Source organism: Geotrypetes seraphini, chromosome 12 (genome assembly GCF_902459505.1).
Source record: "Geotrypetes seraphini chromosome 12, aGeoSer1.1, whole genome shotgun sequence".
Lineage (NCBI taxonomy): Eukaryota > Metazoa > Chordata > Amphibia > Gymnophiona > Dermophiidae > Geotrypetes > Geotrypetes seraphini.
In genome coordinates this window covers 76,276,256-76,292,251 of record NC_047095.1, presented here as the reverse complement: position 1 = coordinate 76,292,251, position 15,996 = coordinate 76,276,256, and the positions used below count along the sequence as shown (strand labels likewise).

General features: G+C 39.0%; 1 protein-coding gene across 4 annotated transcripts in view; it reads left to right on the top strand.

Annotated features, from left to right (window-relative positions):
* The window catches only part of SZT2 (SZT2 subunit of KICSTOR complex), a 523,775-nt gene that overhangs the window by 438,813 nt on the left and 68,966 nt on the right, over positions 1–15,996 (top strand). For all 4 annotated transcript variants that reach the window (XM_033916162.1, XM_033916160.1, XM_033916161.1 and 1 more), the window contains one exon: positions 15,650–15,920. In XM_033916162.1, the coding sequence (XP_033772053.1) occupies positions 15,650–15,920 (271 nt within the window). The remainder of the gene's footprint in view (positions 1–15,649; positions 15,921–15,996) is intronic.

Sequence of the window (15,996 nt, the reverse complement as noted above, 5' to 3'; positions counted from 1 at the left end):
ATCATCTAGAGATCTAATTCCTGCAATAATCCAGTTCTTCCAAAGGATTTGAGCTCCGCCAATTTTGATCTTGGAGTTTATCCATATGGATTGATTAGTTGATTTATATATTGGGATGGGTGTTAATTTATCAATAAATCTCAATGTTTTCCAAGTATCCATTATTATTTTATTTTCTCTGTATCTTTTAGGTATATTAATACTTGGTAAATGAACTAAATTTAGGGGAAACATAAGGCGCCATTCCAAATATAACCAATCAGGTGCATTATCTATAAGTTCTGGGAGGATCCAATACATACCCTGACGTAGAATATAGGCTTGATGGTACCTATAGAAATTTGGAAAATTTACCCCTCCCTCCTTAATTGATTTTTGTAAGGTTACTAAAGCTATTCTAGGTGTTTTACCAAGCCAAAGAAATTTTGTTAAAATTCTATTAAGCTTCTTATAAAAGGACCCCTGAAAATAAATAGGTATCATACTCATTTGGTAGCAAACCACAGGCAACATCATCATTTTAATAGTTTGAACTCTGCCCCACCAAGATATATGTAATGGGTTCCATTGTTCACATAACTCCGTTACTTTTTTTAATACATATTTTTCATTTTCTTTTACAGTATCTTCAATTGTTTTTTTAACTTGAATGCCTAGATATTTAAATCCTTCTTCTTTCCATATGAATGGAAAAATATCAAATAATCCTTTTACACAGTAAACATTCAAGGGTATAATTTCAGATTTATTCCAATTAATTTTATAACCTGAAAATTTGCCAAACTTATCAATTAATTCCAATAAAGAAGATAAGGTAGACTCTGGATTTCTCAAATAAAGCAAAATATCATCAGCATAAGCCGAAATTTTATATTCCATATCTGAATATGGAATTCCTTGTATCTCCCTCATTTGCTGTATTGCTAACAATAAGGGTTCTAATACAACATCAAATAACAAAGGAGATAAAGGACAACCTTGTCTAACTCCCCTCTGCAATTGAAAACCATCAGATATCTTATTATTAATATTTAATCTTGCAATCGGGAAGCTATACAATGTTTTTACCATTTGTATAAATCCAGAACCTATACCAAACCATTCTAAAGCCTGATACATAAAATTCCATTCTACCCTATCAAATGCTTTCTCAGCATCTAATGAAACTGTAAATGCCGGTTCATCCATTTTTTTTTGATAAGTTTAGCATGTGAAATAATAGTCTAGAGTTATTGGAGGAATGTCTTTTAGCAACGAAACCCGTTTGATGCATATCTATAATATGTGGGAGAGCTTTGGCTAATCTCAAAGCCAAAATTTTCGCCAAAAGTTTATTATCAACGTTTATCAAAGATATAGGCCTGTAGTTTGAAACCAAAGTAGGATCTTTATTTGGCTTAGGCAAAACAATTATTATTGATTCAGCCATAGTACCTTTTATATTACCTTTTATAAGTTGTGTCTGATATAATTTTAATAAATGTGGGGAGAGGATATTTTGAAATGTTTTATAAAATTCTACTGTGTAACCATCACCACCTGGAGCGGATCCAACTCTAAGAGATCTCAATGCTGTTTCTAATTCTTTTAATGATATAGGTTCTTCTAAACTTCGTTTTATATGATCAGGAATCTTAGGTCCATTTATTAAATCTAAAAATTTTTTTCCATCTTTTTGTTTCTCCAAATAAGGTTCGGAAGAATATAGATCCTTATAAAAATTTAAAAATTGTTTTAATATTATATTTGTTTGATTTGTTATTATACCATTATCATCTTTTATTCCATTAATATTAGTTCTCCTTTTTTTTGCCTTAAGATAATTTGCTAATAATTTTCCCGCCTTATTAGAATTTCCATAATACACCGTTTGTTTGGAAAACAAATCTTTTCTTATCATTTTTGAAGTTAATTCATTATATTTACCTTTTACTTTCAAAAGAGCTTGCAAAACTTCATATTCCCATTTACTTATCAATTTAGCTTCTAATATTTTTATTTCTTTTTCTAATTCTATATATTGTTTTTTAATTTGTTTCCTAATAAAAGCTGAATATGATATGATATTACCCCTCATAGTTGCTTTAAATGCATCCCATACATTCTCTATAGATGTATCTTCCACTAAATTTATTTGAAAAAATTCATTAATTTGTGTTTTAAAATTTTCCAAAAATTTGTCATCCACAAGCAATGCATTATCAAATCTCCAAAGAGGTCTATTATTTTCTAATTGATCTAATTGTAATTCTATCCATATTCCCGCATGATCCGAAATGATAATAGGATCAATGGAGGCTTTAATCACTTGTTGCACTTTATTTGTTGAAACAAAAATATAATCTATTCTTGAAAATGATTTATGAACCTGTGAACAAAATGAATACTCCTGATCATTAAAATGAAGAATACGCCATATATCTTTCAAATCACATGATCGAACTAAATTATCTAGACCTAAAGATTTAATATTTTTACCTGGTTTTTTATCCAATAATGGATCCATTACAGCATTAAAATCTCCAGCCACCACTAAATTAGAGGCAGCCAGTGGTAATAACATATTTTGTAGCTTTTTGAAAAATTCTGATTGATTCGAATTAGGGGCATATATATTAAATAACGTCAGGGTATCATTTCCCATACCTATATCGATATGTATCCATCTTCCATGTGGATCTGAATTTTTTACCTTTATATTGGCCATACATTTTTTATTTATAAGGATTGCAACCCCTGCTTTTTTGCCCACTGCTGGAGCAAAAAAACATTCTTTTATCCATCCACCTGATAATTTCTGTGATTCCTTCATATTAAGATGGGTCTCTTGCAGACAGTAAATATCTGCATTTTGTTTTTTTAAAAATGTTAATATTTTTTTCCTTTTAATTACGTGATTCAGGCCATTGACATTAATAGAATATATTTTAAAAGACATTATATATTTTAATACTTTTCATTATCTTATTCTTCCTCTCCTCTTTCATATTTAATATCCAAAAAATTTTCTTCATGACACACATATTTAACCCTAATGTATCTCCCTTAATTATTCTAATAAATATTCTCCTTATCCCTCCCTTTCCCACCCAATATATTGGTTGCTTAAGGATACACATTGGAACTGTAATCCTAACATTCTCCCCATTCCAGGCAATCAATATTCAATTGTTTAAACAAATTTCCCTTCTATCTATCTATATTGATCTTTTATATATATTTAATCATTTTCCATAACTTTTTATTAATGTATCATTTTCCATTTAACAATATGTTAATTTGTATTTCCTTAGTATTATGATTTTAACATATAATTATTTTAAACATATATGCAGTGTATTATTTAATAATTTTCCTATATTCTGTTCTTTCTTTCATATAATTATTATTGTCTTTTCTTTGTATTGTTTTCCTCCATTTCTTCAAATATTTCGATATGTTATATTTTCTAATTTTTCATAGAGTCTTTAAAACCATCTTAATATATTATGTTAATATATCATAGGTTCTGGTTTAGAGAGAAACTCTTTTAGTTTTTCGGGATCCTCAAAATATAAGGACTTGTCTCCAGATGACACTCTCATTTTCGCCGGGTAGTATAGACCATATTTAAATCCTTTTTCTTTGAGTAGAGGTCTCATGTCTAGTAATCTTTTCCTTTTAGTTGCTGTGTTTTTGGCGAAGTCTGGTAAAAACCATAATCTTGATCCTTTATAATTTAAGTTTTTATCTTTTTTTGCAGCATTTAGTATCTCTAGTGCTTGTTGGTATCTCAACATTTTGAAAATGATTGGTCTTGGTCTGTTTTTATTTTCTAGATTTTTTATTGGGATTCTATGCGCCCTTTCAATTTCAATTGGTTGTTTCAAGTCTAATTGTAGAATTTTTGGAATTAAATTTTCAAGGAAAAGGATAGTATTTTTTCCCTCTAGATTTTCTTGTATTCCAAAGAGTTTGATGTTCTTTCTTCTTCCTCTATTCTCGTAATCCTCCAGTTGATCTTTTAATTTATTTAATTCCAGGTTGTCGTTTTTACATCTTTTTGATTCACATTCTATAGTTTCCATTTTTGATTCTAGTTCAGTTGTTCTTTTGTTGTTAACTTCCATTTGTCTATGTATATTTAAAATTTCTTCTTTCATTTCAGACATATTAGTTATAGTTTCTTTAAGCATTTGTTTGATTTGTTTTAATTCTTCCATGACTTCAGCTTTGCTTAATGTGTCTGATTCTTCGATAGGAAGTGGTATTTTGCTTGGTGTTATTTGTTCTTGTTTCTGTCTTTTTGCAGATGTACCAGCCTCATTTTTGTTTTGTCTGGTACTTGTCATGTTGTTGTTTTCTTTTTCTTTGTTATTCTTATTTCTTGTATTTAGTCTTTTAGATTTGGTATTCTTAGGTTTTTAATCTCTTTTCTTCCAAGATTTTGTTCTATCTTTTGAAGTAGATATTTTTCTTTTTAAGCTCTTTTCTTTTTCCTTTACCTATGTCAGTTTGAAAATTCTTTTCTCACTTTCACTTTTTCATTGAAGTAGGGGAACTCTTTTTTTCTCCTCTCACAAGCCCAATCGCAGCCCTGATTGAGGAGAGCAACACTTTTTTAGAGTTATTTTTCCTATTTTGACCAACTTTAAGCAATTTTCTTCTGTTTTTTCTCAGCGTCTCTCAATTTCCTCAATGTCTTACTGTTTCAGTTTTTTAAAGTTCCGTTGAACCTTTTCTCTGTCTCCTCTCTCACAAGCCCAATCGCAGCTTTGTCAGAGGAAATTAATATTCAATTCAGTATTTATTTTAGTAAGCTGATATTTATTTGTCTTCAGTGCTTCAGCACTTAATTATTGAGAGAAAATGCAAGTATTCCTCTTTCTCAAATTTTTTTTTTTTTAATCCCCTTTTTTTTTTATCAAAGAATAATCTTTTTCCTTTTTTTTGGTTTCAATATAGCTGGTCAGAATACAAAATTCTTTCACAATTTTTCCAATCAAACTGTTTGATCTCTCACTTGTACTTCGTGGTTTCAGCGCTGTATTCAAGTTTAATGAAACTGCCAAAGATACAAATGGTTCTCTGCCTTCCCGTTTCTTGTCTGCACTTATCTCACTTCAACTGTAGTAATTCAAGTTTTTTGTTTTTTTTTTGGTTATATCTGATCGGAACACAATCTTTCTTCACAATTTCCCAATCAGATTATCTGGTCTTTCACATTCATCTCGCAGTATCAGTACTGCTTTCAAGTCTCTTGAATCCGTTGAAAACACAGACAGCACTCAGCTTTCCTGACTCTTACCAGCTTTTTCTGTTTCAGTTATATTTGTTCAGAATATAAACTTTTTCCTATTTTTTTTCACAATTTCGCCAAACTGTTTAATCACATCTACTTCGCGGTTTCAGCGCTGCATTCAAACTTCAATAAACCGCCAGTACAAACGGTTCTCTGCCTTCCCGTCTCTTATCAGCACATATCACGCTTCAACTATAGTAATTCGGCTTTTTTTTTAGTTATATCTTGTCAGAACACAACCTTTCTTTACATTTTCTCAATCAAACATACAACTCGCAGTCTCTTGAAATCGCCGAAAACACAGACAGCTCTCTGCTTCCCGACTCTTATCAGCTTTTTTTTTCAGTTCACGTTCATCTCGTAGTCTCAGCACTGCTTTCAAGCCTCTTAAAACCTCCGAAAACACAGACTGCTTTCCCGACTCTTATCAGTTTTTTGTTATATCTGATCGGAATATAAACATATACTTCAGCGCTGTATTCAATTTTATGTAACCGCCAACACAAACGGCTCTCTGCTTTCCCGACTCTTGTCAGCACATACCTCTCTTTAAATGCCGCAATTTAGGATTTTATCTTGTATCTTTTGTTCAGCTTTTTATATATATATTTTCCATATAATTATTTTGAAGGAAAAATAATTTTTTTTATTTCATTGCCTGGATGGTGAGGAGCTTCACGATCACACCTCCATCCGTGCTCGCGTTAAGCCACGCCAAATGTAGTAATCCGGTGCATCACCCTCAAGCCATTTCAGCAAGATACATTTCAAGGCAACAAGGACAGTCTACTTTAGGAAAGCAGCAGCCCCCCTTGTATGAGGGTAATAATGGGGAACAGCTCTAAATAAGAACAAAGGCAAGCGTTGAATTGTAATGTTCCAAATGCGCTCTACAAAAATAAAAATAGCATTCCAAAAATATTGAATATTAGGGCAAGACCAGAACATATGTTCCAAGCCCACTTCAGGAGCCTGGCATCTAAGACAGGCAGCGGTCTCACGAAGTCCCGAGAGATAAGCCCTCTTAGGAGAAATGTACAAATGGAAGACCAACTTATAGTGTTGCTCCCAAAAGGTGGCATATTTTCGAAAGGCAGGCAACCTACGGACAGCCTGCAAAAGCACATCATCAGGCAACTCTACTGCAAGGTCACAAGTTCAAGCATCCCGCAATTTAGAATGATCAAACAAGGGGGACTTATCCTTCAAATGGCGATGATGGAATTTAAGGGGAACAGGAATTGGGTACCAATTGTAAAAGCCGTAGACAGCATCTCTTGGCAAGAGGCCAGCAAAGAACTAGAGGGTAAAGAAAAAATGTAATGTTGAATTTGCATATAAGCAAAATAATCAGTGGGTGGGAGATCAAATTTGTCCCACAGCTGTGCAAAAGACTTAATTTTGCCATCATCATCAACCAACTGAAACACATAATGAATGCCCCTTGTTTCCCACCGAGCAAAACTCGGCCCATCTATCCAGGTAGAAAGGAGTTATTAAAGCGGATAGACAGAAAAGGAGTTATAGAAGCAGAGAGTGATATTTGCAGACCCAGTGCCAAACATTCCGCAAGGGACGGTGTAGCACCTTCGTAAAGAGAGGCTCAGGCAAAGAAGAAGGAATAGAAATGAAGATATGCACTAAAAATGAGTAGTTCGAAAACAGGAAAGTTCCAAAGAGGTGTTGGTGAATGCAGAAGTACCCCTGAAAAAATCATTGATGTGGCGCATGCCACATCCAATAGTCAGATAACGAAGGTTCAACAAACCCAGTCCACCCTCGTACCACGGAGCCGCTGCCCATTTGTAAGGCAGGCGAGGCTGCTTCCCAGCCCAAAGAAAGCTCTGAACCAAGCGTTCCAGTTGGTGTTCATCCCAAGAAGTCAAATAAAGAAGAAGGAACTGAAAGATATATAACCAACACGGGACAATGAGCATGTTATAAAGATGCATCCGGCCCAAAAGTGAAAATGGAAGGGTTCCCCAAAGCTGTAGTTTGTTCTGAAGGGCCAGGACCAACGGTTCCATATTCAAACGATACAGACTAGATAAATCCAAAGGAATAAAGACTCCCAAATATTTCAATGTAGATTCGGCCCAACGAAGAGGCAAGACACCCTCTATGTGGTGCGTAACTCAGGGGGACAAGGTAAGGCAAAGGATTTATCCAGATTAAGAGAAAGACCAAAATAAAAGCCAAATTCAGAAATGAGGTCCAATGGCATTGGTAAGGAATCTTCAGGCCTACTAAGAATCAAAAACATGTCATCTGCAAATGCTAGGGTCTTTAACTCTACCCTATCAACACGAAGGCCCTGTACCTCAGCAAACCCCAGAAGAGTACAAAGCAACGATTCTAAAGAGAGTAGAAAAAGTAATGAGGAAAGGAATCCGTTCATATCCCATTAACCAGAAGAGAAGCCCTCGGGTTAGAGTAGAGAGAATGGACAGCATTAAGATAAAAGCCACCCAACCCAACATGTTCCAGGGTGTGAAACAAGAAGAACCAATGGACACTATCAAAGGCTTTAGAAGCATCTAAACTGACAAACAAAGCCGGAATGTGGTAAGATTGACAGTGGGCTAGTGCAAAGAGAACTCTACGAACATTACAAACTGATTGACGTCCCCGGACAAACCCCACTTGATCATCATGAATGATCTTAGGGAGTTGCGGTGCGAGACAGTCAGCCAACATGCGAGAGAGGAGCTTAAGATCCACGTTGCTCAAGGAGATAGGACGATAGGAACCCGGTGCGTCAGCCTCCTTACCAGGTTTCAGCAGTAATGAGATAAGGTCCTCATTAGCATAGCGCGGAAATGATCCCTTAGCAATAGCAGTGTTGAAGTAAGCCAGCAAGGGACCACAGAGATGGGAAGAAAGAAGACAATAAAAGTCTCCCAAAAATCCATCTGGACCCGGGGACCTGCCGAAGCGAAGAGCTTTGAAAGCGGATTCTAATTCTGCTGCTCTAAATGGACTATTGAGGGAAGACACTACATCCTCCGGCAGGTGAGGAAGTCTAGAGGACTGAAGATAGTCTATCAGCAATTCTGGAGAGACATCATCGGGAGCATCGTATAAATATCTAAAAAAAATCAAAAAGGACTGCAGAGACGTCAGCCATACTGGTCACCGTACCCCCACCCTGGGTCCGAAGAGACAAGATCGGTTTCTTGCAAGTCTCAACCTTTACCAATCGTGCCATAAGGCGCCCAGGCTTGTTTCTAAAACATTGGAAACAATGTTTATGGAAAGCCATCCATTTCTGAGAACGGGAATGAATTAACAAATTAAGAGCCTCTTGAGTAGACAAATAGCGTTATTGAGCCTCCCTCGAGGGATTCGAATGAAACGACCGACCGCTTAGCTACATGTAAGGCCCATTCTAAGGTAAGGCTACTTCCGTGAATACGTTTGTTGCGAGCACTCAGAAAGGAAATGATATGTCTCCGAATCACTGTCTTGGCAGCCTCCCAAAACAAAATAGGATCATCCATATGAGAAGCATTATTAATAGAACAATCCTCCCATTGGGCCTGCAAAAAGGTTTGAAATTCCTTATCCTGAGCAAGACAGAACGGAAAACGCAAGAAAGACATCCGAAGATATGCTGCGTCCAGATGAACATCTACCCAAATCGGGGTATGGTCAGAAATATTCAGGGGACCAATCTCAATCGAGATGACCGAAGAGAACAATGTCGAAGACAGAAAAAATATGGTTTATCCAAGACCAGGTATTATGGGCCCGAGAAAGGTGAGTATAGTCACGAACTTCAGGATGGAGAAGACGCTAAGGGTCTACCACTGAGAGAGTATCACAAAAGTCAGAAAGAAGATGACTCTTAGCTCCCAAAGAGGCAATAGAGGTACCGGACTTATCTAAAGCAGGGTCCCGCGCCAAATTAAAGTCTCCCAAGATAAGAAGTGGATCCCCAGAGAAACAAGAGCAAAGTTGAATCAACTTTTGCAAAAAAGCCGATTCTGACGAGTTAGGGCCATAAACCACAAGTAATAGATGGGATTGATCACTCAATGTCAGGCGCAAGAGCAGATATCTACCATCAAAAGCTTTATCAAGAACCTGCACTCCAAGAGGTGAAGACTTACGGACCAACACAGCAATTCCACCGTGTCGGCCCTGAGAGGAAGCGAAATATACCTCCCCCACCCAGGAATGACCAAACTTAAGATTTTCTGCATCAGTCAGCCGAGTTTCCTGTAAGCAAGCAATGTCCGAGCAGTCTCTCCTGTAGTGCAGGGGAGTAGTCCTGGAACAGACGGACCGGAGCTCCCTCAGGCTAGAGTGTTACGTTTCTGCCGATAGTGTCGCATGAGTTCTGCTTTGTGAGCTGAGTTGTGCACCTTGAAAATGGTGACACGGGAGCGGAAATGGTACTCGGCACGCCTACCAAGAAAGTGAGCTTGCTCCAGCCTCAAAGGCCCCATGCCCGCAAGGAGCGGCAACTCTGCCTGAAGCCAGGACTCCAGTGTAGAAAGCAGGCGAGAGTCCAGCACCGCCTCCGGCAGACCAATCAGACGCAGGTTATCGCGTCTCGATCGGTTCTCTAAATCTTCAATTTTATCCGCCTGGCGCTGAAGCTGTTCTTTAAGAAACACCAGATCTGCCGCAGAGGCAGAATGGGCGTTCTCCACGTGCGCTACTCTGGTCTCCAACTCGCCGGTGCGCCTGGTGGTTTCCGTCAGTAGAGATTCAAGCGAGGTAAGTTGGCTGGATAACTGTTCAAAGCGGGCATCCAAAGCCCGCACCACCGATGCAGACAATGCCTCAATATGAGCTTCCGACAAGGGAAGCGCGGAACCCAATTCAGCTGCCGCCATCTTAGGGTCAGGCGGCAAGGCTCTCGCCTCCCGATCTTTGGCATTGTGGGTCGTCTTTCCGCTCTTTGGCATTGTGGGTCGGGCTACAAGGCATCAGAAACTTATCCATGCACCATAGGAACAAGAAACACAGGTGCAGAGGCGTCAACAAAAGGTAGGCAGGGCACGGAGGGACCCGGGGCCCCGGAGTTTGAGCGAAGCACATCCTGCTCGGCTCAGCACATCACGTGACTCCTCTGGAACCTTTTTTAAAAATCAGTGTCATGTTAGCCACCTTCCAATCTTCCGGTACTATGATGGATTTTAAAGAAAAATTACTAACAATAGCTCTGCAAGTTCATTTTTCAACTCTATCAGCACTCTGGGATATATACCATCCAGTCCAGGTGATTTGTCAAATTGATCCATTTACATCTTCCAGTGTTACAGAGATTTATTTGAGTTTCTCTGATTCATCAGAATTGAATATCATTTCTGGCACCAGTAACTCCTCCACATATTCCTTGGTGAAGAATGAAGCAAAGAATTAATTTCATTTCTCTGCTGTGGCCTTGTCTTCCCTGTGAGCTCCTTTTATCCCTCGGTTGTTTAGTGTTCCAACTGATTCTCTTCCCGGCTTCTTGTTTTTAATATACCTAAAAAAGATTTTACTGTGTATTTTTGCTTCCAGTACAATTTTCTTTTCAAGGTCTCTCTTTGGTGGCTTGTTCTTGGTGAAGCTTGAGTAGAGTTTTCCTGAGTAAAGGAAAAGGAAGCAAAGCATAAAGGAACCTGTCTCACCACTTGAGGACAAAGCCAGATGATTGGGAGTGTACAGTCTGGAACAGAAGACTGGAAGTTTGTAATTGTAAGGGGAAGCAAAAAGATCCACTTCTGGGGTTCCCCACTCTGCAATTATCCAATGTAACATAAAAACATAAGAATAGCCTTATTGGGTCAGACCAATGGTTCATTAAGCCCAGTAGCCCATTCTCATGGTAGCTAATCCAGGTCCCTAGTACATGTCCAAAACCCAAGGAGTAGCAACATTCCATGCTACTGACCCAGGGCAAGCAGTGGCTTCCCCCATGTTTTTCTCGATAACAGACTATGGACTTTTCCTCCAGGAAATTGTCTAAACCTTTCTTAAAACCAGCTACGCTATCCGCTCTTACCACAACCTCTGGAAACGCGTTCCCTGTAACTTCATCAAGTGTCCCCTAGTCTTTGTAATTTTTGACGGAGTGAAAAATCAATCCACTTGTACCCATTCTACTCCACTCAGGATTTTGTAAACTGCAATCATATCTCCCCTCAGCTGTCTCTTTTCCAAGCTGAAGAGCCCTAACCTTTTTAGTTTTTCCTCATACGAGAGTTTTATCCCCTTTATCATCTTGGTCACTCTTTATTGAACCTTTTCCAGTGCCGCTATATCTTTCTTAAGAATATAAGAATTGCTGCTGCTGGGTCAGACCAGTCTCTATCTTCACCACCTCTACTGGGAGACTGTTCCACACAGCTACCACCCTTTCTGTAAAAAAAAGTATTTCCTTAGATTACTCCGGAGCCTATCACCTCTTAACTTCATCCTATATCCTCTCATTCCAGAGCTTTCTTTCAACTGAAAGAGACTCGACTCATGCACATTTATGCCACGTAGGTATTTAAATGTCTCAATCCCTCTCCCGCCTTTCCTTTAAAGTACACATATTAAGATCTTTAAGTCTGTCCCCATACACCTAATGACGAAGATCACGCACCATTTTAGTAGCCTTCCTCTGGACTAACTCCATCCTTTTTATATCTTTTTGAAGATGGGGCCTCCAGAATTGTACACAATATTCTAAATGAGGTCTCACCAGAGCATCAATACCCTTTCCTCTTACTGGCCATACCTCTCCCTATGTACCCTAGCATCCTTCTAGCTTACACCATCAACTTTTCAACCTGTTTGGCTACCTTAAGATCATCGCATACTATCACACCCAAGTCCCGCTCATCTTTTGTGCACAAATGTTCTTCACCCCCCAGATTGTACCGTTCCCTCCGGTTTTTGCAGTCCAGATACATGACCTTGCATTTCTTAGTATTAAGTCTTAGCTGCCAAATTTCAGACCATTCTTCAAGCTTCACTAGGTCCTTCCGTTTTCCACACCGTCAGAGATATTTTCTCTAGTGCAGATATTGGTATCATCCGCAAAGAAGCAATTCTGCAGCAGTATTGTTTTTAAAAATGTTAAAAAGAACAGGCCCAAGAACCAAACTTTGAGGCACACAACTGGTAACATCTCTTTCCTCAGAGCGATCTCCATTGACCAGTACCCTCTGTTGCCTTCCACTCAACCAGTTCTTAACCCAGCCCGTCACTTTGGGACCCATCCCGAGAGCACTCCGTTTTTATTTATTAGACGTCTGTGTGGAACACTGTCAAAGGCTTTGCTACAATCTAAATACACCACATCTATCGCACTCCCTCTATCCAATTCTCTGGTCATCCAGTCAAAACAATTGATCAGATTTGTTTAACAAGACCTACCTCTAGTGAATTTTTGTTGCCTAGGGTCCTGTAATCCACTGGATTACAGAAACTGCACTATTCTCTGTTTTAAAATCGTTTCCATTAATTTGCTTACTTATTTAGATTTTTATCTTGCCTCCCCAAAGAACTAAGAACGGGTTACAGTTTACATTCACAGTGTTACAATATAGGGTTTACATACAGTGTGTTACAATATATCTTCATATAGGATTACTTAATGATGCTGGTGAAGGGTTGAGGGAGTGACTAGGCATAAAGGTAGGTTTTTACAGGTTTTCTAAAGTCAAAAAGTCCTTTAAGGGCAGGGCTCTGATATGAGAAGGTAGGTGCTTCCAGAAGTTTGGTAAGAAATGGGAATACCATCGTTTCCAGGCTCTCTGGAATTGGATGGAGTGTTATGATGGTGTATATAACATAGAAACATAGAGTATGACGGCAGATAAGGGCCGGCAGCCCAACAAGTCTGCCCACTCAAGACTAGCCCTCCCTCCCTGGGGTATCCATTTTTAAGCATAACTCTGTGGTATCCCTACCTGTTTGTCCCATCGATTCTTGAAGTCGATCACACTGCTGGCCTCGACCACCTAGCGTGGAAGACTATTCCATTGATCAATCACCCGCTTGGTGAAGAAGTACTTCCTGGTGTCACCATGAAGTCTTCTCCCCATGAGTTTCAGCCTTTAGAAAAAAGATTTCTTCCTCCACTTCAATTCGTCCCGTGATGTATTTGAATGTTTCTATCATGTCCCCCCTTTCTCTGCGCTTCTTGAGTGAATATAGGCACAGCCTGGTCAGACGTTCTTCATATGGGATGTCTTTAAGTCCTGATCCATCCTAGTGGCCATTCTCTGGATTGACTCCATCCTCTTTACATCCTTTTGATAATGCGGCCTCCAAAACTGGACACAGTACTCCAGATGAGGTCTTACCATGGCTCTTTACAGCGGCAGTATGACTTCAGGCTTTCGGCTGATAAAACTCCTTCTGATGCATCCCAGCCTTTTCTGAAGCTTTCTCCACCTGATTGGCAGCCTTCATATCTTCCCTGATGAGGACTCCCAGGTCCCTTTCTGCAATAGTTCTCGATAAGTTTTCCCTGTTCAAGGTGTAAGTTCTGCATGGATTTCCGCTCCCAAGGTGCATTACTTTACATTTTTTGGCATTAAAGTTTAGTTGCCAAATACTGGGCCATTGTTCCAGTAAAAGCAGGTCCTGCTCCATAGTGCTTGACCTGGTTGCACTGTTTGGTTCTGTTGCCCTGCCCATAGTGTTGCATAGTTTCGCGTCATTGGCAAATAATGTAATTTTACCTCAAATTCCCTGAATCAGATCCCTTACAAAGATGTTGAATAGCATCGGGCCCAAGACCAAGCCCTGAGGTACTCCACTGGTCACTCTTGATGTTTCCGAGGGGATACCGTTTAACATCACTCTCTGAAGTCTGCCGCTTAGCCAGTCTTGCACCCACGCTGTCAGTGTTTCTCCTAATCCCAAAGAGTTCATCTTGCTTAATAACCTACAGTGAGAAACACTATCAAAGGCCTTACTAAAGTCTAAATATACGATGTCCAGGGACTCACCTCCATCCAGTTTTTTGGTTCCCAATCAAAAAAGCTTATCAGATTGGATTGACAAGACCTTCCCTTTGTAAAGCCATGTTGGTGGGGATCTCTTAATCTCTCATTATCCAGAAACGTGGCATAATTCATCTTGGGAGCGTATTGATACCTGTTCCCTCAATATCCACTCTGTACTTATCCACTACTGTATATCGTCTTGAACTGAATAGGTATGACAGGATACAAATAAAGTTATTATTATTGTTATTACTTTGGGTGTAGAGAGGAAGTTTGTGTGAGAAGTATTTGGGTGTCATGTTGTAGAGGGATTTATATGCCAACACTAGGCCTATGAAAATGCAACGTTTGGTTATGGGCAGTCAGTGGGCCGATATCAGTGCTGGGTTATGGACTTGTAGGTTTTTCAGTAGTCTTATTGCTGCATTTACCACAGAAGTCAGATTTATCGGCCTGTAATTCCCTACTTCTTCCTTAATTCCACTTTTGTGGAGAGGGACCACATCTGCTCTTTTCCAGTCCTCCGGTACCACTCTCAACTCTAGAGAAGCATTAAAAAGGTCAGCCAGTGGAACAACTACAAAGCTAAAAAAGGAAGTCCTGTGTTGCATGGCAACACTGGCGAATCCAAAACAACAAAGAATGGAACAAGAGTCCCTGGATGTGACAGGAGTTGTCAAATTTAAAAGTTTTGTTATAGATTCAAAATGTATGTAAAAAAGTCTAAAACAAGGATAGCACTTATTAATTCCTTCCAGGAATAACAGCTAACAATGGACCCAGAGCTGCCAGAATTCACTAAGTTCCATCTGACCCCATCGCTTTGTCCACCTTTAGTTTAACTAACTCTTCACAAACACAATCCTCTGAAAATTGATCAGGGTCTACCACACCTTCATCCCTATTTGCAATTGTTTTCTGTGGTCCTGCTTCTGGAGCTTCAGAACAGAAATATTTTTTAGCAATTCAGTCTTATCTTTATCAGTGTCTACATATCCCTCCCCTTCACCATTGAGTCTCACAATGCCACTTTTGCACGTCTTCCTATCACTAATATATCTAAAAAATATCTTGTCTCCCTGTTTTACCATATCAGGTATTCTTTCTTCCATTTGCATCTTTGCTTTCCTGACTACTCGACCAGCTTCCTTTAACTTTTCCAGATATTTTTGCCTATCTTCCTCTTTCTGCGATCTTTTGTAGTTTATGAAAGCTAACCTCTTTTTCCTTACCTTTTCAACTACTACTTTTGAGAACCAAAGTGGCCTTCTTTTCCTCTTACTTTCATTCCAATATGGTTTGTTGCCCTTACAATAGCTATGTTCTGCTTTAATTTGTAAAACTGAAATGATGTAGCAATATGATTATTTGGATCTTTATTTTAAGGGAGTTAACAGAATATACATCATTTTTTTCATCTCTTCCGTAGGAGCCCAACCCCTTCTTGAACTCTACTCTGGAAGTAGACACCCTCATTCGGAGCTCTACCCCACCACTAAGTAAAGAGCAAAGTCGACTGAACACTTCTAGCCGCAGCCTGCCATCCCTTCATTTCCCACCAGACATGGTGCCGTTTGACGAAGCCCTTAGAGACATTGCCAATATTCCACCTCTCCATCAGAACCCTGAACTGGGGCTACTGGATGCTGTCTCTCGGCATGGAGCTCAGTTCCTAGACATCAAAACCATAGAGCGGAAAGGTAAGAGAATCTCCCAGGACAAAGGTGGTATATACCTCTCGGCCTCAGCATCCATCATTCAGCTCCCATGTCCAGA